Below are 27021 nucleotides of genomic sequence, written 5' to 3' on the forward strand. Positions count from 1 at the left end.
GTCTTGTAGCTCACACAGTATATTAACAGTATATAGACATAAACTACTTCAGGCCCAAAGCAGTTGAAGATAACAACAAAAAACTCTCCCTTGCAATCACATTACATTGTGCTTAAGCCTTACATGTTAGTCCTCCCCCAAAATGAAATATGGTGGATTTTTTTCATGACTTGCATCCTTACCATCTTCAACGTGTCCTCTTCACAGCACAGCAGTTTTTTCCTCCTCCTTTTACATTATTTTGCTTTTTAAAATAAAGGTTTAAAACTTGTCTCCCTGGAGCCTATCTCAGTCGACTTAGGGTGAAGGCAGGGGACGTCCAGGACAGGTCGCCAGTCTATCACAGGGCTACACTTATCTGTAAATTATGATGATTACAAATACATTTAAGATTTGTTCATTTGTTGTTTTTGCACTTTATTCATTCAGACATACAGTTTTATAAAACGAAGACAGTAGAATATCCTCAAGGAGCCTATCAGTAACAAGCACGCTAGACAGTTAACCTCAGTAGTGTTTTTGGCAGTGAACTTCATCAACAAGTGGAATAAAATAACAACAGTAAATATATTATCATTCCAGACAGTGAGACATGTTTTATCATACAAAATACTGTGATGAATTCATAAGCATCTAGAGAAACACATTATGTGTATACATTCACTTTATTGCAAAGTTTTCTGAAAGCAAGCAATTTATTTGTCTAATTTTATTCATTTGCATAGTTCAAGCAGTTTGTCTCTTTTCCCCAAAGTAGCAATAGTTATGTGATAGCAGGATATATTGTTTCTGAAATCCAAAATATTATATACATTGAGCAATGTATATAACGTATATATTCTTTATTTTCATCATTTACAAATGCTACATCTAATATCAAATATCGGACACCACCGTTTGGCTGTCGTTTCACAACACATCAGATTCCAATTAATTCAAAAATATCTATGTTCTGCTCCTTCAAACGATCCACAAGAGCAATAAAAGTAAAACTGTCTGGCTTGTAAAAAAAACAAAAAAAAACAAACAAAGCAAAACATTGTGTATTTGAGTGTAAAAATTTAACCTCTCAACTTGACACTGTATATCCATGCATCTAAAAAAATATGTACCACCTCTGTTGAACGTTTGTCCTTTCTAAAAAATAAAAATGAAGCAAGAAAAAATAGAAGTATTCTCTTAAATTGTTTTGTTTTTGCGTTGTGATAACTGTGGATTGCTTTCTCCCAAAAAAAAACAAAAAAACAAACAGTTTTCTGTAACATATCGTCTCAGAATGTGGACGTACTCTTTACAAAGACAGGTCACTTAAACACTGAAGAGTGTCAGGGCAAAATAAGCACAATGAACACACACACACAGAATGAGGAGTGTGTGTGTGCGCATGTTTGTGTGTGTGAGAGAGAGAGAGAGACATGGACAGACAGACAGACAGACAGACAGATAGATAGAAGTCTCTATACAACTATTTTTAAGGGACAAAAAGCAAATCCTCATATTGTAAATTATGAATTTTAAACATGTCCGACAGTTAAACTGGAAGCAGACCTTTCAATGGAACAATGATCCGAAGCACACAAGCAAAACCACCAAGAAAAAAAAAAAAATAACAGAGAACATAATATTGGATTATGGAAGTCAAAGCCCAAATGTGAATCCCTTTGAAATGTTGTGGGCGAAGCAGCACATGCAGGGAAATTGTCAAACATCTTGCAAATGAAGGAATTTTGCATGCAAGAGTTGTCAAACATTTCAGCGAGTCCATGTTAAAGACTGACTGACAGTTATGCAAAACACCTACAACAAGGGGTTTTTATTAAATTAGGCAATCCTTTTCCCACTGAAAAATAGTACATCTTTTGATATCTTTGTTGAATAATGCTTGGAAAAGCAAATCTGAATCAACAATTGGAAAACTTAAGTTTCTTTTAGGCACTGCATTGTAGAGGATTAAATGTCCGCTTGCCCACATAAGTCAAAAAAGCCAACAATTTCCATAATGGGGTGTACGTTCACATACCAATATATTACAAAATATCTGTATTCGTCATAATGTGTATAACACATGTTTTGGGCTGATGGCGCTGAATGACTGGATGAAATGTGGTGGGGATATGTTACAGTACAGTATTTTCCAGTATATAATTCCTCACAAATGGCTGCATCATTAACTACCTGGTCTTCTAAGGTCACTTCTATTTCCACATCCCTCATCCAGCATAATATTTAAAATTACATACCCAACATACATTACCTATATACAGTAGGTGTAGACAGTCACTGAAAAAGTCAACACTGCACAGAGCAAGGTCATTATTTCCAAGAGCAGCCAAATCCACCAAATCGTGTGGCAAGCTAAAGTATTTCTAACCTCCCTGGTCAGAGACTCTGCAGGACTGACTGCAGGCAGAGGTTACAAAAATGCCTCTGTCAATGTACAGAGTATAGTTTCAACAGCTGCATTTCATGAGGAAACATATATATTAACAAGACCACATCTGTGTACTCCAATGTATTATATACAAAACTTTGTTTTGGGGTGAATCAATAAGGACATTACTCTTAAAATCTCAAGATTCCGTCTCAAAGCCTCAAAGACGGGGATTATAGAGGGACGCTGATTCTGATTCTAACTTGTTGTAAAATGTGTGCCATGTTTTACATCATGCTGTTCACCTTCAGCTCTCCCTCACAACAGAATCTGTGCTTCAGTGTGTTTGTTGCAACAGATGAGTGATGACATGAAGCAAAACCTAATCCAGGTGACGTTGCGTTTGATCCAATCAAATGTCTGTGATGTGGGAGGTTAGGATGTGTGGGATTGGAATTCTGCCTGAAAAAGGCATCACAGTGAGACATCACAGTGACTTTATAAGGAGAGTACTTAGAATTTAACAAAGAATAAGAGGCTTCACTCTTGTCAGAATATGTCATTCTGGGCAAATGCCCACAGCCTGTAGCTAAGCCCTGCTCCTCACTGGCTCTCACAAGCTATTGGTGGTTTGGTTGATTGGTACTTTTACAGCTTCTATGAAAGTCAGATGATAATGAACAGCCTCAGGCCTTTAGTGGCCCAAAACATCTTCAACCCCAGTGAGATTTACTCATCATTGTCCCAAACATTTCTTAAGTTGTCTCGGTTTCTCTTTCCCTTGTTCATCTTCAGCGTGGGCCTCTCATATGCAGTGTTACCTTGTGAAAGGATCACACCTCAGTTCACTGACATTTTGACATTATGAGTGTGAAACGTCTCACCAGCAGCATAGTTCATCAGTAATCTCTAAATATGTCCTGAGCTAAATTATATAGAAATGTTCGGGGGATAAAGTCACAAGTCCTAATAGCATTCATTTGGGTTTTAAACTTGCTCTTGCCTCCTCGAAACATCCTTGGATAGCTGTGAATGTTTTTGTTGTATCAGTTCAGCCTCTAAAGTTCAAAGTCTGAGGCATCTTCATTGTTCAGTTTTTCCAGTGAATCCTCAGAAAGATGCTCCATCAAACTTCACAGTAGCAAGGCCTTGAACTGAAACAGGTAAAGAAATATCAGATCATTCATCATTAATGACCAAATACTATTTACTATAAGTGCAAATAAGTGAAGTTTGTAAGCCATGCTAGTAACAACTCACTTGTAATTTCTACTTACAGTGGTAAAAAAAAAAAAAAAAAACAAACAACAAACCTATATCAGTCACACATAATGTGCCATGCCATAAGAATCATGCATAAGAGCAGCGTCCATGACTAAAGTGAGCAGCGTGTCCAGACATTGGGACAGAAGAGGATTTGAGGCCACGGCGTCGTGAACATAGACTCACCTTGTAAGACTCACACCTGCATGATGTCGGCGGAGTTGGGAAAGTCAGCAGAGGGAGGGGTAGGAACCAGGCTGGTCGGGGAGGTGGGGGGACTGGAGGCACACTGGGCTGGAATGACACGGGAAGGGGGTGGTGATGAGGTGGAAAAGTGAAAAGTGGAACGCAAAACAAGAAGTGAAAGGCAGCAATACAGTGAAACAAACAGGTGAACAAGAGGGATCCCTGTTCATTCAGACATGTAACTTTAAAGAATACTGTTAGTTCTGGTTACCCCAGATCAACATATATATAAATATATATATATGCTCAGCTGAATATATTCGATTTCCTGGAATAATATGCTTTGTTTACAGGTTTGTAATTTTATTTTGGGTGCTGACTACAATATGTCGACATGCTTTTAAATGTTCTAAGAATGTATTATTGTTCATATACTGTACATTGCTGCAGGCAAACCAAGCTGTCATTGCTATTTCCTATGTTTACTTTGCGTATGTACTGGTTTTGTGTGTGTGTGTTTGTGTGTGTGTGATAAATCTTTTGTCTTTCTGTGCCACCAATGATGAGGACCTGGAGTTTCCAGTGACTCCTGTAACTCTTATTTTTCGATGATGGAATCTTTGAAGTCTTTGTCACAAAAAGCAATCATGCATTTTGGTTCTTGTATCGATTTATTGTAGTTCTTCTAGAAATATGACAAAATTTGCTGGGTCAAAAATATGCATGAGGCAAATTGAATTGTCAGTTTTGGTGATGTCAAGGGCTCCTGTTAACATATGCAACCCTTTTTTTTATCAAAGTGTGTAAGTTAAAATTTCAAGTGGTCGTATTTGTGGGAATGCATAATGATCATTCAACTGTTTTGGTGTCACTTTAAGTGGCACAGACAGTTACTGCGTTAGCCAAAGTGGTGAAAAGACGTATTTGTTTCTTGCATGGTCTTGTCAGTCTGTCCCTGCCTGATGCAATTTAGCTGTTGTATGTTTCGAGGAAAGAAAAGGCAGCTAGTGAAGAGGGACAGGTACCGACTCAGACACACCTGATGATCAGTGTACAGGTACAGGCAAACAATGAAGGAAAAATTTGCATACACTTAATTACAACGGCTAACGCGGTAGTGGGGCTGCAAAATTAAGTGAATTTTCTACCAGTAATGATTTTAGCCTCCCACCATTACATGAACACCATCAAGCGCAGTATTTACACTACAAGGATGTATGAATTGTCAGGTGCTTTGTGATGATGCTATGTGGGAAGAGTCCTTACCAGAGAGAAGGCGGCTACGACGAGAGGCCTCAGCAGCCAGAGTACAGGAGATCTCAATACGCTTTTCCTGCTCCTGCAACTGCTGCTGGGAGCTTGCTGGAGCTCCACCTTCCACTGGGCCGTCAAGGAAAGGAACCATGTTTTGCAAGCTGAACGTCAGTAAACACAGATGAAAAGGCATGTAAATATAAAGAAAAAAGGAGGAGGAAAATGATGGTTTTGTTCGTCACAGATACTGATAGTGCCATATCTTAAAAATATAAAATAGTATCATCTGCATACAATGACATTTGAATTCCATGAGCTTAACATTAATACCGCAATTTATGTTGCAGTGTCATGGCTAAAATGAACACTGTATAAAGGAAGTAAACAACCTTCCTAAGTTTCTTCTCTACAGAATAAAAATCATGAATCCATTTACTTAGATTAATGGACTACATAAAAAAGGTAAGGTTTCAGTTGTTGTTTACAACTAAATGCTATGCTTTCTTTGGTTTATGCCTGCTATCTAAAAGTTGACAATAATCAGTTTTCAAATTTTCTTAGAGACAACCTCTATTCCAGATGTGAAGTATTTGTGCAGTTACACATGTTTTGTCTTTCAGGATTTGTGCTTCAATACATTAATTAAATAATAAAGTGGAATTACCTGTCATAGCCTCAGAGTGTTCCCATATTTTTAAAAATAAAAAATATAAGAAAAAAAAAACAACATCATGACTGTGGGCCCAGCCACACAGTCTACTGATATGGTTGCCAAATTCCCCTTTGCTAAAGCAGGAGGCAGTATGCTGTGTGACCCTATATGCTTCATGCCTTACAAGCTCACTACTAAAGTTGCACAAAACCCCACATATTACATCACACTATGAGTGTTAAAGTGGGTGTCAGTGTCAACTTTGTTGAGAGGATGAAGTGACTTATAAACGCTATCAAGAAAAAAGCCTAGCTCTATACTAACTCTTTGCATTTATATGTGTGTTCATTTCTAAGAACAGAAGGTAGCCAGCAGGTGTGCATTGATATGACATTTATATGAGAAATCTTTTCAGTGGCTTAGATGTGAACTCTAAGTAAGCAGTTTTTACTGGCTGTGTAATTGGGACATGTGTGTGTATATATATATATATATATTTAAATGTATTTGTTTATTTTATTTTTACCTGTCTCTGGTTTTTGTCTCATAGCTGCTTCTTGTCTGCATTGCTTGTTCCACTGCCTGCTGTTTTATGTACGACCTCTAGCCTGACATTGATGTTTCTGATTTTGAACTTTTACCTTCTGCCTGTGCTGTGCATAAAGTGTAACTGAAACTGTTAAAGGAAACAGCATGATTGTACCTACAGTCAGGCATGACTGTCATACAGATGTCATCATATAAAAGTGTCAAATATTCTTCTTTTTTTTTTTATTTGAAACAAATGTGGTGAAGCACAGACCTTGAAAAACGAAAAAATGTGTCACTGTCCAGATTTGTATATTTAAAAGTATTGTACTGTTCCACCTGGTGACACACAGTATAATTTAGAGAGTGATCCATTTATTGATGTACAGGAAGGTTCAAGGAAGGCATGTGATACTGGTTTGTAAGCAGTGTGAAAAACCGATTGCTTGATCTAGGTGTGTGTAAAAACTGTACTTTGATTTGGCAATGAGGGTCTTGATCCGCTTTAGTTTCTTCTGCTTCTCCTTCTGCTCTTCGGGGCTAAGGGAAGGGTTATTCTCCAAATCCTGATAGCGTTCAGGGATCAGAACCTTGTCAGGAGCCATTAGCTAGAACAAACATACAGAACATATATCATAAATACATGCACAAAGTGATAAACTATATTAAAAAATGAAACTAATATCATGTTGATGGTATCTAAACAGGGCACCAGGAATGCACTGATGATTCTGATAGGTGCTCTATGTGTTTGACCTTTTATGAAGTTAAGCTTGCTTTAGTTTACTTTCAGCTTATTAGTTTTTAAAGATTTAATTACATTGTTGTCACATATTTCTCTTGTGTCCTTTGTACGACGAGGATGTCAGATGTCAAACGAGGACACGTGGAAGATGCTGAGGAGGAATGATGTGACAAGGACGAGAGAGGCTGTGTCTCTCCTCAGTTATTATGGACAAGGTGCCATTACTAGACTATGAAATGGTTCAGCTGACGCCTCTGGTGTGAAATACTTTGATCAACCACTGATTGGTCAGTCAAGGTATTCTGAATAATGGTGTATTGTGGAGACAATGCATTTGTTTTAAACTAGTATTCTGAATGTGACAGCTATTCATTTCACTAAAGAACTGAGTAATGAGTGAACAGGGGAAGACGCGCTGTATTTGTTTTATGACTCTAACTTAAAACATCCACTATTCGAGACAAGCAGACAGGCATTAATGTCAAGTTATTGCCAGACTGCACATGCTGGAACCAAGTGTTTTCTTGTTTCCTTGCAATATATCACAAAGTCACTTTAAACTTTTTCACCAAAACATCTGAAAATGATGTCATTTATGAGTTAGACAAACACGTATCTCCAGAAAGCAACAACACATTAAGTTAAACACATAATGTACAGACAAAGACAGCTGCAGGACAGATGGGCTGGATTTGGTGTTCAGATTTAAAAAGCAGAAACCCTGCAATATAATAGAATCAATCACAAGCATGTCAATGTGACGATGTAAAATGTACTTAATACAAAAAATGACCTCTGTGAATGTTATAACTGTGACCATTATACTGTACATAAGTTACACATTTTATCATGGCTTGCCTGGACACATTACATGTAATTTAGTTATCATCTCATTTTCTTTGTAGGAAACATGTCGTTGTCAACAGTACCAGAGGCATCTGTTGTTTCTTGTATTCATCATTGCTTCTTACCAACGCCTTGAAAACAGAATGCGCACTGCCAACTGATATGTGTGATGCGTAATGTGAGCAAAGGTTTTAGAGTTCAGAACAGAATGAGTGAAAAAGTGAAGTGATGCTGTCTAATCTCACCTCTTTGTTGATGTCATAGTGTTCTGGTTCAACCTGTAACCGTCTCAGACGGGCGATTTCTTCCTGTGGTGACTCCTGGCCCTGACCTCGTACCGCTGCCTCCAGGTCTTTAATGTCAATTTCATGGGCTGTCAGTCGCCTACGAACCTGTTCACACACAGATAGAGATACAACAAATCATCTGCATGCTCAACAATAATTATCTTATTCTATATATTTTGTTTGAGAACTTTTTGATACATTTTTATTGCTCAAAGTTAGCAAGAAACTTTTTGACTGAATAAGCTTTTTGAGCATGACATCATTACTAGAAGATGTCATGAGCCATTACTCAATTAGTACTACTTTACCATTAAAATTAAGCATAAATAAATACCATTTTCTTCAACAAAATGTGTACTTCAAAACAGTATGTTCTTTAAAAAAACACGATATAGTGTTAAATGTGTACATTTAACTGTCATCTGAAATATGAAGAGCATGGAGGATAAACACATGGTTCAGGTGGACTCTGCTGGCATTCTGGTAAAATGTGTGACAAGGAATCATCTCATAAGCTTGACCGTACCACTTTGTAGTTGGCTGGAGTCTGGCTACTTGAGAGGTTCAGACTGCGCCTCTTGTCCCTTACAGAGCTGCTCTGGTTTCGACGAATTCGTTCATTCTGCTCCTCCACAGTCATCTTGGACTTAATCTCAGCAGGAAACACGGCGCTCTTTGGACGTTCCTGTGTCAAGATGTCATAGAAACAAACTAATTTCAGGCATGATTTCCATCTTCGTCCTGTTTGAAATTAGTGTTGCCTTTGACACAGCTGATCATTGTGAAGGTAGTTTATTTACTGTCTATTGGTTTCCATATGAATTATTCCTGTGTTGGCTTGTACATTAACTGCTAGAAGGGTGAGCAACTTCTGTTCCCCTGAGTGTGTAGGAGAGGAGACCACTAAATCAAAGATCCTGTCCTGTGTGGAGTTCTTATTTCTTTTGTGCTCACACTTGTAAACTAAAGGCCTCAGTGTCGGCACCCAGTAACACTTAGTTGTATCCTCATGATGAATAATGCTGAGAAGGGTTTCTGTTCGATTATATAAGATTTGTTTTCTTTAACCACGGCTGAGAACCACAGGCCTTATTTCTTGGGCTTTTTCTTAAGGCAGGCCAATAACAATGCTACTGGCGGTTGTTTTTGCCAGTGTACCACCATCCAACTAGATGTGATGAGTCACATTAAAATAGCCAGGATGGCATCATGTGTTGTCTGTGACAGGCCACTGAGTATAATACAGTCTTTAATGTCTTCTTTGCTGGAATGCTGCTGAATGTTTTGAAGTTTAACAGTAGGCTTAATACAAGTTGCTTGAAAAAACATGTACGATAAAAACACAATGTCATGAAATACAGTTTTACAGACAACAACTAAAGAGATACAATAGACAGTCATAGGGTGCACATATAGCTTGGATAGGATGACAACCAATGTCTAAAATGATCAAAGCATACATAAAACTGAAGCTAAAGTTAAGTCATTACTGATGTATTCTATTCTAATTATCTTTGTAGGACCACATCATTGTATAATTATGTCAGTGGACTTTTGCTATATTCCCTGTATAGGCTACATCATATTTAAGATCCAGGGATGTGATTTCATGTGTAAGTTGATCATTTGGTCTGTCATTCTCTTGAAGTGCTTATAGGCTGCTTTTCTCTGGCATTGGTGTTTTTCTGACATTTATATTGTTGGTTTAAAACTTGTGGTATTATCTAATCCTCGTCATCTTTTATCTGAGGTATGTCTTACAGTTTAAATGGTGAGAATACAACAGTGGTCCTCTATTCCACCTGTGACAGCCAGGATTTGGGAAAAGATATTATGTAGTGAAACAATAATGACCACATACATGTTGGCATTATTTGAATCGCTCCACATGTTCTTCATCCCGAGTAAAAGCTGTGAATACCAACATCCCATCCTCTTCAGTTATTTAAACATGTGAGCTCATATTGTGCTTTTTATCAAGGTGGTAAGATGTCATGGTAAGATGTTTTATGTTTATATGTTTTATCTTGTCTATATCTTATGTGAAAATACTGTAAAGCACTTGTGCTTAAGTGATTAAGACTGACTGGCAGTTACCTGATAATGGTGACAAAAGGAGGCACCACATCTCTAAGTTTTTAGAGACTACAACTGTTTGATTTCCACATAGATTTTGGTTTGAAATGTGGATATTATTTAGCAGTGGTATGTCATTTGGGTTGACCTACCCTGGAGATTCCATTCGGCCTGCTCTCATTTGGCTGGAAAACTCCAGCAGAACTCCTGTGCAATTTGTCAGTGGGGGACTTGGTTCTAGGAGGAACAATGCCAACTAGCAAAGAACAAAAGACACAAGTTATAAGTATTAAAAAGAAGGATCTGATTTCGAAAACATAAAACCACGAGGCAATCCTTAGTGTTTCAGTAAAAGGCAACTGGACCTCTTTTTTTGGTTCATGGAGATATTCTGCATTTCTTTCAAGACATTTCCTTCAGTTTTAATACCCAATTCACACTGCACTCTGTTTGATTAATTTGGCAGCAATCAAAAATGTTGCCTTCATGTCTGAATGTGGTCCCTGGTTTCTTTTCAGTAAATGTTCCAAATGTCACTTTCAACACAGCACAAGTCTGAACTGCACACACCCTCACAAGCAACAATCTTAGAGATGTGGGAAGTGATTTAGGGAAGGCTTTTTCCACATTTAACATCAGTAATGTCCCAAAACATCACAGATTGCAAAAACTTGTAGTTCTGTCCTTAAAGGAAGGAATGCCCCTATTTCTTTTAGATGCAGGTGGACTGCTACGTCTTGTCTTGAGGTGCTGGATTTTCTGTGTGTTGCCATGTGCTTGTGGAGTGTTTCTAAGTCGACCCTATATAGAGTCTGTACACTGCTCATTGCATTTGACTGCATATACAGCATGGCTCAGCGTGTGTTGTGTTGTCGTGTTCTGAGAGCTGTCTTAATATGTGTGTAGCTTCTTCTTCTGTGGAAAAGAAACAAAGTAGCCTCTTGGATGAAAGGTGAAACATCTTCAAGGAAGAAAACGAGAAATGCAGTTGCCTTCTGCTGAAGCACTTACAATTACTATGACCTGCATGAGTGAGAGTCTCCACAGACACAACGAGGCAATGAATACATCAACAGACAGAATTCTTAATTAAGGGTTTTCATTCATCTACCATTTATAAATGTTGATAAAATGAGAGTCATCAGTGTAATCCCACATCTCACAATGGTCTCTGCACTGTGCTAATAGTTAAATGCTAGTTTATAACTGTTACATAGTAAACTTGAAATCCAGCTTCCGTACCTTTATTGGCAGACTGTCTGTCCTGCACCTCCTGCATCTCACTGTTATTGTTCTGTTCTCCAAACTTCGACTGCAATACAGATATATTATTGTCATGTCAGTATTAAACATGAGGTGGTGGAATTTCAGTACACATCCATGACTACAGGTTAAGCTGAGCACATTACATTATTGTGTATAGTGATGAACTGAAATGCAAGGTAAACCTGTAATGGCAGAAGCAACACAATGCGCACAGACACAATAATGGCTCGATCACACAAACGTTTATGATCCTTCAAAAAAATCATCTTACTTTAGAGATCACATTTTGCTCACTAAGCTTTTGCAAAGAGTTCAATACATTTACTGTTCTGTTGATCCATTAAAAAAACTATATTGACACTGTTGAGCTGTTGGGGGAAAAAGAGAACATGAGAGTGCAAAGCTGACTCTCCAGGTGGAAAAAAAGCTCTACAAAAGAGATGTAACAAGGTTTTTATCCAGTTGCGAAGCAGAAATGGATGGTTCAAATATGTTCCCCTGAATTAGAATTATGATTTCAAAAGATGAAACTGGACATGGATGAAGGGAGGACAGGGGCAGAAACACCTAAATACCTTTCTGATGTGAGAATCTTCACCATCAAGGTAACCATCATCGATACCCAAGCTGCGAAGCCAGGCAGTGCTGTCAAAAGGCAGGGGAGGGATGGAGGGGGGAAAGGTAGGGGAGGGCTCTAAAGGGTAATAGGATTTAGGGAGGGGAGGCCTCGGGGGAACACTTTCCTAGATCACCATTAGGGGAGTAGGGAGTGAGGAGGAAAAGGAGAGAAAGGATAGGAGGAAGAAAGTGCTGCACATCAGGAAAGGTGACAATAAGCCAGGCAAAGAGCAGAGCAGAAAGGGCTCATGGCAATGATTCTGTGAAATGGGTCTTGTTTCCATGTTAAGGAGTTTAGTGTGAAAAACCTCAGTTGGTGAATCAAACACCTGGCCTTGCAGATTCTATGAATTATCGTTTTGACACAATACCCATGAAAGGCTCATAGCAACAGTCACCACACGTCATTCATCATGATGTCAGTCGTTAGAATATTATCTTTTAAGGTACCGTACAATAGCAAATGAACTTATATAAGAAAACTATCATTTTAACTCTAATATCTATGAAGTACTGTTTTCTTTAAAGATGAGTCTGCATGAACACTTTGCCTGAATGATCACTGGGTGAATCCAACTGTGTTATGATACAGATAACTGGATTAATGTCCAGTTCTCCCTGACTGTTTGGGTAAGTAAGTCGCTTCAAGCTTGCTCGTGACTGACATAATGGATAAGAAGGTAGCTGGTGATGGGTGTCAGGGCGATTATTTCTAGAACAATGAACTGATGGTGTGTAAACATCTGAGCTGCAGCGAAGTGATAAAACATCAGGCTGGTAGGAGTCCTGAAGAAGCAGGAGCTGAGATTCAGGCACAGAAAAACGTCTTTTAGAGGACAGTTTTTTGTGGCCATCATGGTGTTTTGCTGAAAAGTGTGATACATGGGAATCTGGATATACATCTTCTCTGACTCCAATCCTGACTTCTTTGCTGCAATTTGAGGTTAGCAAACGAATGTCTGAATGCTGATTGGTAGGGTCATCGCATTGTAACTGGAGAAAACGGATCTGTTCTGTTGCTCTGGCTTTGTCTGGATTTAAAGGTTGGTCAAAGTTTGAGTTGGTTCTATTCATGTTTTGGTCCATTTCCTCTACTACAGGATCTAATCTCCCCAAGGTTTCCCTGAGGTTATGGAAGGCAGGGGTAGAGTGAGGAAAGGTGTGGTTGTAGTTTTCACAACCATAGTCGTTTAAATAATCTGCATGCAGGGCTGTGTCAGGTTCCCTGTAACTTTTAGGTCTACACCGAGGTTTAGGGTCAGTTTTGAAATTAGGCATGAGGCATGACTTGGGAGGAGGTTTAGAGCTCGATCTTCTATGCACTTCAGGGTTGGTTCTAGAGTCTGAGCATGGACCCGTGCCAGGTTTTGGACTGGGTGTGGCTCCTGGCTGGGTGTGTCCGGTGCTTACCTCCACGCCAAGCTGTTTGTTGGGGGAGGCCTGGCAGCCGGGCACTGGGGAGAAGGGGCTGAGCGGGCTGGTTAGGCTTACTGAACTCAGGGGACTGGCTGGGCTATTGGTGCTAAAGGAGCCTGATGCACCACTGGCGACTGTGCAAGAGAAATAAAGAGGTGCAAAGATAGAGTCATTAGAATATACATGATAGAAACACAGGGCATTTCCTTCAACATATCATTCTTTTCCAGATCTAGCATATTACCTCTATGCTTGGCTGTGTCAGTGCCTCTGGATGAGTTACTCTTGTGTAGTCCCTCCAATACATCCTGGACTCTCCAAAACTCCTTCTGGATGTGTCTACGAACTAGTTCACTCTGGAAAAAGGCCAGGACAAAGTAATATGTCAGAGGAAAGTGAGGTCTATGGATTATTTTCGTCATCCCAAGGAAATCCCTTTTGACAAATTGTTGGCTATTTTGTTTTAAGAAAATTGGTCCTCTTCAAAAGAGTGCAAGTAGAAGAAGGAGACATATTCAAACAAATGACACAAACAACTAACATTTTTCAGTCATTTTCACTGAACTGAAATGATTTAAAAACACAAATTACTCATATGTAAAAAGCAAGTAAGCACGTACATTTATAACATATTTAAATCTATAGAGTTAATCAGATTTCAGGTTATGTACCAATGAATAGAGTCGACTTGGGGAGAAACAGATAGATTCTGCCTTATTTAAAGCTTTGACAGAAATCATCTGGTGTTCTCTTTGCTTTGAAGTGTGCAGTGTCATCATCTAAAGAACGCTCTCAAAAAAAGATTTTCCATTCCTGTGAGTCTGGTAAGGGATTTCAAAATGTATTTAAAAGTATTCCCTTTTGAGTAAAATCCTCTACAAGAGGTGCAGGTTTTACATGACTGCCAATTTGTCCAGAAATGGTTTCCCCAGGAAATGTATCCCAAAAGCAGACTGTTGGATAAAAAAACATGTCTCCAAAAGCCCCAAAATGTCATCACTGGATCACAGTGTTGTGCAGTGTTATGTATTACTGTGGCTTCACTGCCAGGGGCTATCTGAACGTTGAAGTAGACTTTTTTCCAGTATAATGATCTTATGCAAATTTACCAAGTAATGGATGGTTATGGGTTACAGAGTGGCCTTGTCAAGAAATAAAAGCCTAAACTTGAATTTCATATATATCTTGTGGAAGGGTCTTAAACGGGCACTACATGTAGGAAAACCCTCAGATATCTTTGCAGCTGAAGGAATTTGGGGTTAAAGAATGGCAAAAAAAAACAGTCAGAAAGCTTACATCAGAGACAGACGGAATATGCAAAATGTCTACAAGACGTTATTTTTGTTAAAGGGGCAAATACCCTCATCTCATGTCAAGAGCATGTTCACTTTTTTCTACCGAAGAATATTACTATTGATGTTTTTGTTGAATGTATTATTGAAAATACAAATTTTGCTTTTGGTTGTGTTGAAGTAGAGATCCATTTTCTGTAAGCAAAGGGAATCAAATGTGTACTTGTCCAAATATGTAGAATTTATGAAGCATTTGTATAAACAATTGCCATTAAACATAAAAGGAAAGTGATACAAACTGTCACTTCTGGTTTGTGCTGTCGGCTTTTACTGTAAAATAGCCTTCCCCTTTCCCATACAAATTACAGTTGGATTATCAACTCAAACAGGTGTGATGACATTGTGACATTTTACCTGTCCTCCTGCATTGAGCTGCTCCCATAAATCCCCATGGATGGCATTGGCCTCGTCCTCTAATGCCTCAAACTCCATACGAGTCGTGGTTAAAGCCTGTGAGGAGCATAAATAAATACAGCCATACTCAGGGAATATTCAAAGCCTTTGGTTTACATAAATCATTTCTTGCTTGTGGGGGTGTAACGGTACAACATATTTGTTTTTTTTTAGTTCACACAAGAACACATATGAATAAAAGAAGACATGCATGAATTGGCCATTTATTTTGAAAAATAAAAGAGTATAAAGTTATCTAATTGACTATAATCTTTACAGCAACATATTAAGTAATTGAAGTAAATCATTAAACCTTTCACTGCAGTTTCAGCTTCAGAACTCCATAAAGTCACAGTGCCTTGTCAAGTATGTAGACGTATACTTCTGGGCTTTGGAGCACCAACAAAATTTTAAATTAGACTTTTTCTTACAACTGGTCACTTGCTATTGTATTTGATCTGATTGTTTATTTCTTGTCTTGCACCAAAATGGGTTGATGACACCTGGAGATGTGGTAACATTTGGTGGACAACAGAAGAACATGATATGTAGTATTGAGCTACAGCATAAAGTTAGAGCTGAACTAGTTAGCTCTAACTAGCTATGGCCAGATAACTGGGTTACAGCAACCCTGAAGTGGCAGAACAGGATGCTCCTGGTCAGCAGTAACAAGTGCCTACAGACAGGCATGAACCACATACTCGCAACAGGGTGCTGGAGGATGTGCTGGAACAAGTCTGATCCACGTTCCATCCAATTTTATACTTACAGAATTTAAAGGATTGGCTGCTATGTCTTGGTGCCAGATACCGTAGGGCACCTAAATTAGCTAAACTTACCAGGTTACCTAATTTTGTTGTTGCTGTATTAACCAACTCACAAATCATCAGTCATGAATCTAGAACAATGCTATTGACAAAAAATATATTATAAATGATAGAAACAATAGCCAGAGTAAGACCAACTTGCAAATTGTCTTATGTTGGACCACAGATAAGATGAATAGCTGATGAACTGTCTTACACTGGAGGCCTGTGAGAGCTCCCCTCTGATGTTAATGAGCTGGTTCTGCTGGGTTTCCTTTTTGAACTGCAGCTTTTCTATGATTAACGGCTGGTTGTGGTACAGCTCCATCTCCTGATGAGTTGCCACCAGAGATTCCTCTAGGTTGTCCTGGGAACAGTAAGCATGGCAAACAAAATGGAGTTTATTACAAATTTGCTTTGACACTTTTCCCCTAAACTAAAGCAACAGGTTAAGAATGTCAGCGCTCCACTCTGTGCCTCAAATCCTTGTACAAGTTTAACGCGAGGTACTTTTTTGCTGGGTCTCTTAATAGTACAATAGGTGCAGTTGTCAAAGAGCTTTTTGTGGTTTTATTCTAAAAAAAACTTTTCATATTAGGACGTTACAGCCAATTTAACTGAACAAAAATCAGCATACACATCTCGGTATCAAACATACATACAGTGAGTATGTTATTATAAGGTTCTGTATATGTTGAGTGGCCAGTAACAATACTAATGTCCTATAATGTGCAGTAATGCAATACAACAGTGCAAAATCTGAATTAGTTTTTTTTAAATTCACTACTGCCGCTGTAGTTAGTGGGATAGTTGTACAGAACTGTAAGACACAAAATAACTTCAGAAGAGCCTTAAAGTGGAGCCACCACCAACACTAGCATCATGACAAAAACTGGACTTTGTAGGTCAGGTTGAATTCATTGCAGGGCTGTTGTACTGCAACGCATTAAAACGTGAGGTACAGTTTTTTTGTTGACTATATTGTTAATCCCATATGTGGTAAAATGAGATTCGTCTTAGCGATTCCCTTCACTATAACTATTCAAACCTCTGTTGAGGGAAGAAGTTGGAAGAGCACAGATGACATCATAGTTTAACATAAACAGCATGAATTTGTCTGGCTTCACAAGCTTTTCTCAAACACACGGTATAATAAGGTAGGGAAAATACTATACCTTGTCCATTCTCAGTCTGTGGACAACAGTCTCGTGGTCTTTCAAAATTTGATTCTGCTCACACAGTCGACCCAGAAGTTTCTGTGTCACATAAGAAAATGTCAGATCATCATTTTTTGTGTTTAGTAGAATCCAAAGAGGAAGTACAGGACAAAGTACGACAACGTATCTGTGTGGATACATGCTGACAGTACAAGGCCAAAAGTATCACAGTATCTTAAAGTGCTGTGCAGCCACAAGAGCATGAAGGTGTTTTCTGACAGAGAGCAGTTGCAGCTGCTGCCTCCTCTGTATCAGTGTTATCACAGGAGCCAACATGCTGCTGAGGTAAGTGGCAGCGAGGACGTCTGCCCCTCTCATGAACATACAAGGTTCTTGATGGGTTACTGTTTCAACTTGCTGCCGTGGCTGGATGTGTGACCACTGCAACCACAGAAGCATCGTTGGTGAGGGTTGCTTATAAAAAGTACCATCAGGAAAAGGTTATGTTGGTAAATTCTTGTTATAAAGCTGAAGTGCGCTGGTTATGATTTAATGTTTGGAAGCAACAAAAGAGGAAAACTTCTGAGCGGTGAACATTTTTTAAAATGTAATAAAGGAAGGCATTTTACAAGCATTGTCAGAGTGATATATTTCTTCAACAGTAGAGAGCAGATAGATCATGGTGTCTGTTTTTGGTCTGACACCATGAACAATGTTTATGATACTACGGTTGCTTTGGTTTTTGCACACCTGAAGCCATTCTATTCTTTCTTGGCTGAAAGCTGCTAAAATATGCAGACAGATGTGTTCTCGTGCTTTTTGGCCGTGCACTGTATTTGAAAAGACAGAATGTGACACAAGCGATGTCATACACTGGTTTCGATCTCGTTGAGTTTCAGGGTGGGATGTAGCTCTCTGCTGTAGACATCATGGAAAGGAGGCACCTGACAATAAAGAAAAATGGACAAATGATCACCATCATTCAACCTGTACAGACCCTGTAAAGCTGTAAAGCAACATTCAGTAAGACAGTCATAAACATCAACATTTTTTTTGCAAGAGAGGAACAATCCTATGTTAAACAGACCTATTAGTAATTATTTTACTGGCTGAGTTTCAATCATGTTCAATACTTTCATCCCCAAATATAAACACAGGACTCTCTCTGTCTGTCTCTCATGATGCACTGACAGTTTAGAGAAACCCATGGAGAGTTTTCTTCAAAAAAAGATGTGCAGAGCTTAATTTAAATACAGCAGCTCAAATATTCTACCAAGAATCACTTGAATAAACACACTGAATTCACTTTGGTGAGCCTATACTCATCATGTTTCTCTTGCACAACAGCACACTATTTTGTTCGTCATCGCAGTGACTCACATCCATCTGCAGCTACATACCACTGAATCAAAGCACAGTGACACATTTTGATCACTTGTTTATAGAAGTTTCATTTACTTACATTTACAAATTTAAATGAATAAATAACTGGAAATAAATTTTGAATCACACTTTTGTTTCTGAGAGCACAACTATGAAATATAATAATATCTTATATTGTGCTATTATTATACGTGGCCTAATTTTATTGCATCTACACTAAATTATCTTGAAATTATTTGTTTATTTATTGAAGTGGAAAGATATTTTGCCAGTTGTGCCCCCACCAATTCCCACATATCAAACAGTTTAACTCAGAGTTAACAGAGGTTAGGGTTTAGGATCTGTTCATCCTGGGAAGGATTTGTTTGCAACCTTGTAGAGGTAGAACATGCTTCTTGAGAGTCAAACATCAAGGCAGAGCATTGTCTTTTGTATTCACTACTCTGCCTTTAGTAAAAGTGGAAATGGGCTGAGGGTCAGATTGCCTCTTGCATTGCCATGAGCAGTCATGTGACCCAAACTTTAGCACAGTTTTTGCATACAGTGGCGTCGAAGTCGTTGAATCTCAGGAATAGTGTACATCAATTTTAGGGTCTGCTATGCCCCCTTTTGTTTGAATAGCGACATGCGTTGGAGCTGCATGGACTCACAAACCATGTTATCCAGGCAGAATTATGCAATGTTCCAAAGAGCTTCTTGTCACATCAGAAATGCTTGGCTTGCTAAGTCTTATTCCATGGCAGTCCTTCTAATGCTTAACACAATTGTTAAGCATGTTTCTGAAGACTTCTACTTTTCCAGGATGTAGCCGACTCAGTGTAGGTGTTCACCTCTAAGTTGTGTCTGCATCTTACCCTTTGGCATGCTGTGACTTTCTCTTGTGCACCAGCACTTATTACAAAGTGCAGTACACTATCCTGTACTCTTAATAATGGCTCTAAATTAACTGCAGAACTGCACTGAGCAGATGCGATGCTCTGTTTCCTTTTTGCCTGCCTGGTTTTCTCTGTCAGCAGCTCGACTAAATAATAAGAAGGAAAAGTATTCAGAGATTTTGGCAACAGAGCTGGGCAGCCGGCACTGTAGATAGCTGTAATTAATCTACAAGTTTATTGTTCCTTTGCTTGACAGGGATGACTCAAAAGCATGGCTCAGACACTTTCTGTGTAGACACTGTGTTCGTCCTGTGATGGCCCACTCTTGCATGCATTTATATGCCATAATTGTACATTATCAACTTTCTGTCTTTTCCCCTCCTGTAGTTTGTACTTTGTTTACTATGCAGGTATCTCTGGCTCTGGAGGCTTCAATTTAAAAAAATGTTTTTCTCTTTGTTGCCAAGTGCTTGTTTAAACACAGTCAATGGATTAATTGGGTAATTCTTTGATATATAACACTGCTCTACACCCATTTTGGTGTCAAAGTTTTTTGAGCTGATTTTGGACAATTGCAGTGTGCTGAATCCAAATATTACATTGGTTTTGTTCTATGAGGTCAAAATTTTTATTTGCAATTTACTTGTATTTACCTTTACAAATGTTTACGCTCACTAACTTTTGGATCATTTAGCTTATGAAAAGAATTAGAAAATGATTTTTTCCCTCTAAAATCCAATTTCATATGAGAAATACTAAAATAAATCAATCGCTAATGTCAAAAAATATAATCAATTTAGTGGCAAAATCGATTTTTAAAATTGAGTTGGTATAAAAACCTGACCTGATACAGAAAAGCAGAATTTCATTTTTGGATTCAGCGTTGCAAAAATGTCCGAAATCAGTTTAAAAAAATCCTACACACCTTCAAAAAAACATTTTTTTGAAGCCCAGTGTAATATAAACTAATGAAGGGTCTTGACTCAGTGCCAGGAGAGTAATTATGTTATTAATTGGCACAACATAAATAAAACTAAACTAAAAAGAACTGGATTGAATCTGTCTGCCTGATTGATACAACTGATCAGTTTCCACCAAGTGTTGTAGAAAACTTCAGTCTGGTCATTGATTGATGCTGAGAAAGCCTCTTGCTTGAGCCATCTGCAACCAGCAATTTCCCACTTAGCTCTGATGCCATGTTGCTCACTCTGAAGCAATGTCCCGCTGGGAAATTGACGCACACCCTCATTTATAACAGGTAAACAGTGGTTGATTTACTTGGGTAGTTCCCTGATGAGTAGACCAACATCAGAACAAAGAAGTCTTCCAGTGGAAGAAATACAACTATAGGAAATTTCACCTTTTGCACAAAGGATTTAACAAGGTCAGTGCCACTAATATGATTGGTTTCCAAAAAATTGTGCAAAATCTTAAATATTTCTTTTATTTTAAATTCAACTCCTGGGAATTTTAAAAGCTTCCAAAACAACAAACCTTGGGAACAATTTCAAAAATCAACGGCAACAAGTTAAAATTCACAAGGTATTAAGTGGACATCAGCAAAAATTTAGGAAAGTGAAGCTACAGAGAAGGAATCTAGAAAAGCTAATCAGACTTTTTTTAAAAGGTCATTTTGCAGACATCATTTGGAAGGAAAGAAGAAACATGGAAGAGTAGATTGTAACAGACAGAAAATGAGTGAACACAAATCACGGACTGACAGTTGCTACACAGACTGATAAGTACAGTTTGTGTACGTCATGTAAGGACAAACACCACGGTGTGCGCGTCCTCCTACCTGTTGGTCTAGGTAATCCAGGTTGCGCTGGAGCTGAAGGTCTAATATGTCCTCCTAAGTCAAGCAGCACCAGTGGTGACAAACATGGAAATCACACAGACACATATTGTACAAAGAGAAGACTTACAGATAAGACAGCAGCAAAGCAAAGCACCACAACCCATCTGCCAATCACACCAGAGGTTCAGCCGTGATCATTTTTGGTCAAGTTTTGACTTAAAGCTGCTTCATCACAGTCCTTGCCTTGATCCAGGCCTTTATCAGTCATTTCACGTGATAGCATGATGTCATATTGGAAAATGCAGCTCAGTGCTTTCCTCACTCATGTCTCTTGCCTTTTTATATCATCCCATAGGAGACGCAACAGAGATAATGAAGGAATAGTAATTACTTGACGTGATGTTGTGAGTAATTCCTGCATCATATATCTTCTCTCTCTCTGTAGTTTGCGTTTTGTTCTCTCTGTGTTTATCTCTGGATCTGGAGCTACACATCTCTAACCTCCAGTTTCTGGTCTCACTGATCTCCAAAATGTTCATTGTTCTGTTTGTATTGTTAGTCTGTTCTCCATCTGCTATCCTGCCCTACCACCACCACCAACCCCAACCACATGAGGTAGATGGCTGCCCTCCCTGGGATTCCTGGTGCCTGAGCTTTTTTTTTTGTTTTGTCCTTTCTGGTAGAGGGGAGTTTTACTTTTTCCTTCCCACTGTTGCTTGCTTAAGAGGAATCCAAAAGAAAATCTGAATTTATTACATTTCTCTATATACATGTTGCATGGTCTTACTATGTAAATTGCCGTGAGATGACATCAGTTGGGAATTGACGTTATATAAATATAATTGAACTGAACTGAACTGAATGTGGACGAGATGCAACTACTCAAGACAAACTGCATTTTATCTGTCAGGTGTGTAGAAATCAGCTATCAGGTGTGTTCCTCTAAGTAGCAAGAAAAGAAAACAGCTTGCACTGTTACGCAGCTGCTCCAAAAGTTATTATATGTATGCAGAAGGTAACTAAATACAATCATGTAGCTTTTTACAACACACACACACACACACAAGTATATTGAGCAAAATCTAGAGTCACAGGTAAAGTCAGTCGATGTCACTTTCAGTCTCTGTGAATAATTTCTCTACACACACATATTATCCACATGAATACACTGTATGTTAGAACTGCTGCTGGCACTGCATGCAATTACTTAACATTTAACATTAGCTACTATTAAATACTGTTGCACTGTTAAGCTGCTTCCACAGTAGCCCTGCCACTCCTTCTACTGTCTAATCAAATTAGCTGACTAGTCTATATAATGATCAAACAGGTGACACAGTCCGGTACAACACTAATGCACATCCCCCCACCTCTGTGCTTCATTGTTGGGACTATGCATTCACTGTGGTAGGTCTGGCCAAGTTCACACCCAACATACTGGACCCGCCTGAGCCGAACACATTCATCTTGGTCTCATCTGACCAAAAAACTCTGCTGTTCACAAGTCATGATGTAACTATGATCATAGAGGTAGGGTGACTGGAAAACACAGCAGTTGTGTTTCAATGATCACAGCTATGGTAGGTTTTGTTGCACTGAGTTTCTACTTTTGGACCTTAATTTTCAATGTAGTTTTTTTTTTTTAAGTATTTGTTTTTGAGTGTTTAATAGAGAAAACAATCTACTGTTTAACTTAAATATGATGCGATTATTAAGAGGTGACACAATTCTGAATCATTTGGTACTGAATTGCTGTACTCACCTCTGTTCTATACTGAATTCTATTATATGTAAATGTTCTATGATTTATATATAACGATGTATATTGTCACAGTTTCCCTTTCATGAACTGCTTTCTGGTCTCCTGGTATATTCAGCTTCATAGGACTGCTTGGAGGACCTTAATCCATTTAATTAAAGTCATGTTTCTCTTACATGATGACCCACAAAGACACACTCATTCACATATGCACACAATAAGTGGTCCAAGTGCCATGTTAGTGACAGAACAGCAGAGTGGAGCAGAAGAAAGAGAAGTCTGGGAAAAACATCAAGATGCAGTGTGGCATGTACAGGGTTAGGACAGACAGGCTGAAGAGGGGGCAAAAGAAACCTTATAGCAGCTAAACATATCGCTGCATCAAGTCCTAGACTGTGCCTAAAACCACTGGACTGCTGGTGTAACTGTGTTATCCAGTAGTACATACCATTTTATTGCGGATAGAGGGGGATACAGGGTAGTTGTGGTGGTATAATCCTTGGCTTAAGGATCTCCTGTCACCAGGGTAGTCATACTGAACAGAGAAGGGAAGGTAACAAGTCAAGGAGGAAAGTACAGATGGAAGAAAGAAGAAAGAATGAATGAAATTTGTGAGTGTGGAGTAAGACAAATATGGTTTCAGAATAATTAAGCAAAACATTAATGTCTCTTCTCTCTTTCATCCCTGTGGGCTTTCAAAAATCTTTTTATACTAAATTCTACTCACAGATTAATAACGCTGTATTTTTAGCAACAGGGCTTTATAACATTTTTGAAATGATTAATTTCTGTTCTGCCTTAATCCTAATCCTCAATACTGTTTTTAATGTATTTTTCCTAGTTGGTTGTTCCATCTTAAATCATCAGATGCCGTCTGTTGGACTGTCTCTGATTCACCTGAAACTTTTTTTTTTTAAATCAGAAACTCTGGATATTTAAAGAGGTGAATGATGATATTTATAATGGTGACATTTTTGATTGATAAAAAATACTTTCTCTGATTTTTTTTTTTTTTAAGAAATGCTCCTGAACCCTCTTTTATTTTTTTCCCCTGTTATTTCTCATCATGTCATTGATTCCGAATTTGCAATATTGAACTAGTTAAAATAATCCAATAACAGTAACTATTATCATAATACAAAATACCTTTAATAAATTTTTTTTTTTTTTTAAATGAAAAAAAATTAAAGCTTTTTTTGAGCACATATTGACAAAAAAAAAATTATGATGCAGAAGTCAACCAGAAATATTTTCTGACCCTTATGTATGTCTGTGTCACAACAATACACAATAAAGCCTACAGAAGACTTTATATTTTGAAATACCTGGTTAGTTTTGTTACAAATTAAAAGACACTTTTATCACTGATTCCCTAACATTGAAATTTTCTGTCTAATTTTTAGGAACAGCGTTGGACAAAAGCTAGTTCCCAGGAATTGAAGACATCCAAGAAGCTCTCATAGATTTTAGGATTTTATGACAGAAACTCGTCAGATTGGGGAGGCGGTTACCTTTTACATATAAAAACAAAGACACACACGGATTGTCTGACCTTTGGTGAGCTGAGGGATCGTCTCAGGCTGTAGACGGACGGATCAGCATAGATCACATCTTCCCTCATCCTCCCTGGAAACCGGTCGAAGCGAGTCGATGGTGATCGAGCCGGTGAGACAAAGTTAGGTGGGACTGGTGAGTAGGGCCCCCCTGATGACGAGGATGGCGACCTGGGCACAGACCTGGAGCGTGGCTGAATGGACAGGCGCCGCATGGATGTTTCCATTCCACCATAATATTGTGACCCCCATGGGTCATGGGGAATCTGTGGTCCATACAGGGGATGGAAACCATCCCTCAGAGAGCGGCGCTTTTCCTCAACAGTCCAGCGTCGGTCGTATCCCCCCACAGCAGAGACAGAGCAGATACTGTCTGGTCGGACCCCTGGTGGGTACAGAGGGTACTCGTCCACATACTGGGGACCACCAGAGTAGCCACAGTAGTCAGCCAAGACCCCGCGATTTACTGGGTAGTAGCAAGATGGGCTGGAGAACAGAAAGAGTTTGAGACTGTTTTATCAAACGCTCTGTCAGGCATGAAAATAAAATAGAAGATTTATGTGAAATTAAGGTAAAGAATAAATTTCAAATTTTATCCTGAAGGCACATTATTATAAGACATAATTGGAATGAAGCATATTGTCAATTTCTGAATGTAATCTTAAGGTGTAAGAAAGGACTTCAGCCATGTAAAAGAGCTGGGATACAGTTTTATGACGTGGGTATGGTTGATGCACTGACACAACATTCAGGTCGTGATTTTTAAGTAGCCCTAATTTGTCAGTTCTATAGAACCAGCTGGACTGATTCTGTCCTTGTGTATCATAGTAATAAACCACTGATCTGTTTTGTAATGAACATTACAACCGTTTAGACATTTAAGGCAATTTTAGAATCTTTTAAATGTGTATGATAGCACAAATCTATTTGTTTTTTTTTGTTTGTTTTGTTTTTTTAGTAAGACAAGTCCAGTGAAAATTGGTGCCACAATGTCCTAAAGCCATTTAAAAACAAGTCAGACAAATCAGATGTGACCCATTACATGACAACTTGAAAGTCCACCAATCGCAACACCGGTCAGTCTGTGACAGTGGCAGTGCAGCGCTTTAACAACAGCATTTTTCCATGTTATTGCATGCCATAAAAAGACTGAACACTAATGAATAATATCAAAATTCAAGTGGGAGAACACTTGTCTGTACCTAGTGAAATGATCACTGTGCTGTTGTAAAGTCACTGTAGATGATATATACCACAGGAGTCACATTGGTATTCATTATAACCATGACCACAGGAGTTTGAAACTAAGTGCAAATAAAAACAGAAGAAAGACCTGTCGAGATAGACTGCTATTACTTTTCCTCCTTTTCCACTGATGTACCTGTTGATGTCCTCCTGAGAGGCCATGCCTCGCCGCTGGTTGACCCACTGTTGCAGCTGGGCCATGGAACTCTTTCGCTGGGCCACTTTCTCTGGTGCTGTTCGTGGCACAAAGCCCCGCCTCAGGATTACATTCTCCTGCTGTTCCCTGTGGTTTTGTGATGGGGCAACACCTGCCTCTACGTGTCCCTGAGTGGCACGATGTCCACTGTGATTCCTGGAAAGAGGGAGTTTGCTATTGCTGTTGTGGGTCACAGTGTTAGGAGGGCCGTAGTTGCTCCAACCGTTTGGGTGGTGATTTGGATGAGAGGCGTGGTCAGGACCGGGTCCTCCCACTTCAGCTCCACTTATTGCTGCACCTTCTCTTTCTCGTCCGTCATTAATTTTTCCCTCCAGATCAGAGCACGTGGTAGACAGCGGTGGTGTTTCAAGACTGTCGAGCCCATTGGTTTTCGGATGGGGGGACAGGTCACTGTCAGTTTCATTGTGGTTTTGTGCGTGTGGATGCTGTTGTGTTCGTGAGTCAGGTGCCTTGGTCACCATGATGTGATCAGCTGTGGTGTCCAAGTTAGTTCTGTAAAATGAAAAAGGAAAAAAGAATGGCAGAGAATGAAGAGGCCATTTATTTGTTTGGAGTATTTATTTTGAATAAGAATGACAGGCACTAAAACTAATTCAATTATCTTAAAAATAGAAAAATCAGTTCTTATTGATCAACACATGAAATAAACACCTAAATGCTCCTTTTGGGTTGATGGGAATTATTAGAAGCTTCAAAAAATTCTTTTTTATATTATTCTGTTGCTTTGGACCACAAACAAATGGTTCATTCTTGCCTTTCATAGCTGGTTAGTTTTGGTAACAGTCTTTCTTCATCATCAGCACAACATAGAGCTAAGCAGCAAATCAATCTGGTTGACAGCACGTCATGGTGCAGTAATCCACACTGTATGCAGTCCTTGAGTACTCAGAATATGCAAACTAATTTACCAAAGTGCCTCTTTTATCCTATATGTCACTGAATGTGGGGAGCTGTGGTATGTTTCTCCTGTATATT

The 27021-nt window shown here is 38.8% G+C and overlaps 1 protein-coding gene across 2 annotated transcripts in view; it reads right to left on the reverse strand.

Moving 5' to 3' along the window:
• Window positions 1-396: 396 nt before the first annotated feature.
• The window catches only part of plekha6 (pleckstrin homology domain containing, family A member 6), a 103850-nt gene continuing 77225 nt past the window's right edge, over window positions 397-27021 (reverse strand). For both annotated transcript variants that reach the window (XM_008302846.1, XM_008302847.1), the window contains 17 exons: window positions 25966-26538; window positions 24584-25070; window positions 23480-23566; window positions 18089-18160; window positions 17235-17315; window positions 16277-16426; window positions 15215-15310; window positions 13753-13864; window positions 13503-13642; window positions 11451-11520; window positions 10361-10464; window positions 8659-8817; window positions 8091-8237; window positions 6729-6862; window positions 5087-5235; window positions 3821-3928; window positions 397-3525 (listed from right to left, as the gene is read on the reverse strand). In XM_008302846.1, coding sequence (XP_008301068.1) covers window positions 3831-3928; window positions 5087-5235; window positions 6729-6862; window positions 8091-8237; window positions 8659-8817; window positions 10361-10464; window positions 11451-11520; window positions 13503-13642; window positions 13753-13864; window positions 15215-15310; window positions 16277-16426; window positions 17235-17315; window positions 18089-18160; window positions 23480-23566; window positions 24584-25070; window positions 25966-26538 — 2659 coding nt within the window. In that variant the 3' untranslated portion in view covers window positions 397-3525; window positions 3821-3830. The remainder of the gene's footprint in view (window positions 3526-3820; window positions 3929-5086; window positions 5236-6728; window positions 6863-8090; window positions 8238-8658; window positions 8818-10360; window positions 10465-11450; window positions 11521-13502; window positions 13643-13752; window positions 13865-15214; window positions 15311-16276; window positions 16427-17234; window positions 17316-18088; window positions 18161-23479; window positions 23567-24583; window positions 25071-25965; window positions 26539-27021) is intronic.

This window comes from Stegastes partitus, unplaced genomic scaffold, assembly GCF_000690725.1.
Source record: "Stegastes partitus isolate 25-593 unplaced genomic scaffold, Stegastes_partitus-1.0.2 Scaffold1895, whole genome shotgun sequence".
NCBI classification, from domain to species: Eukaryota; Metazoa; Chordata; class Actinopteri; family Pomacentridae; genus Stegastes; species Stegastes partitus.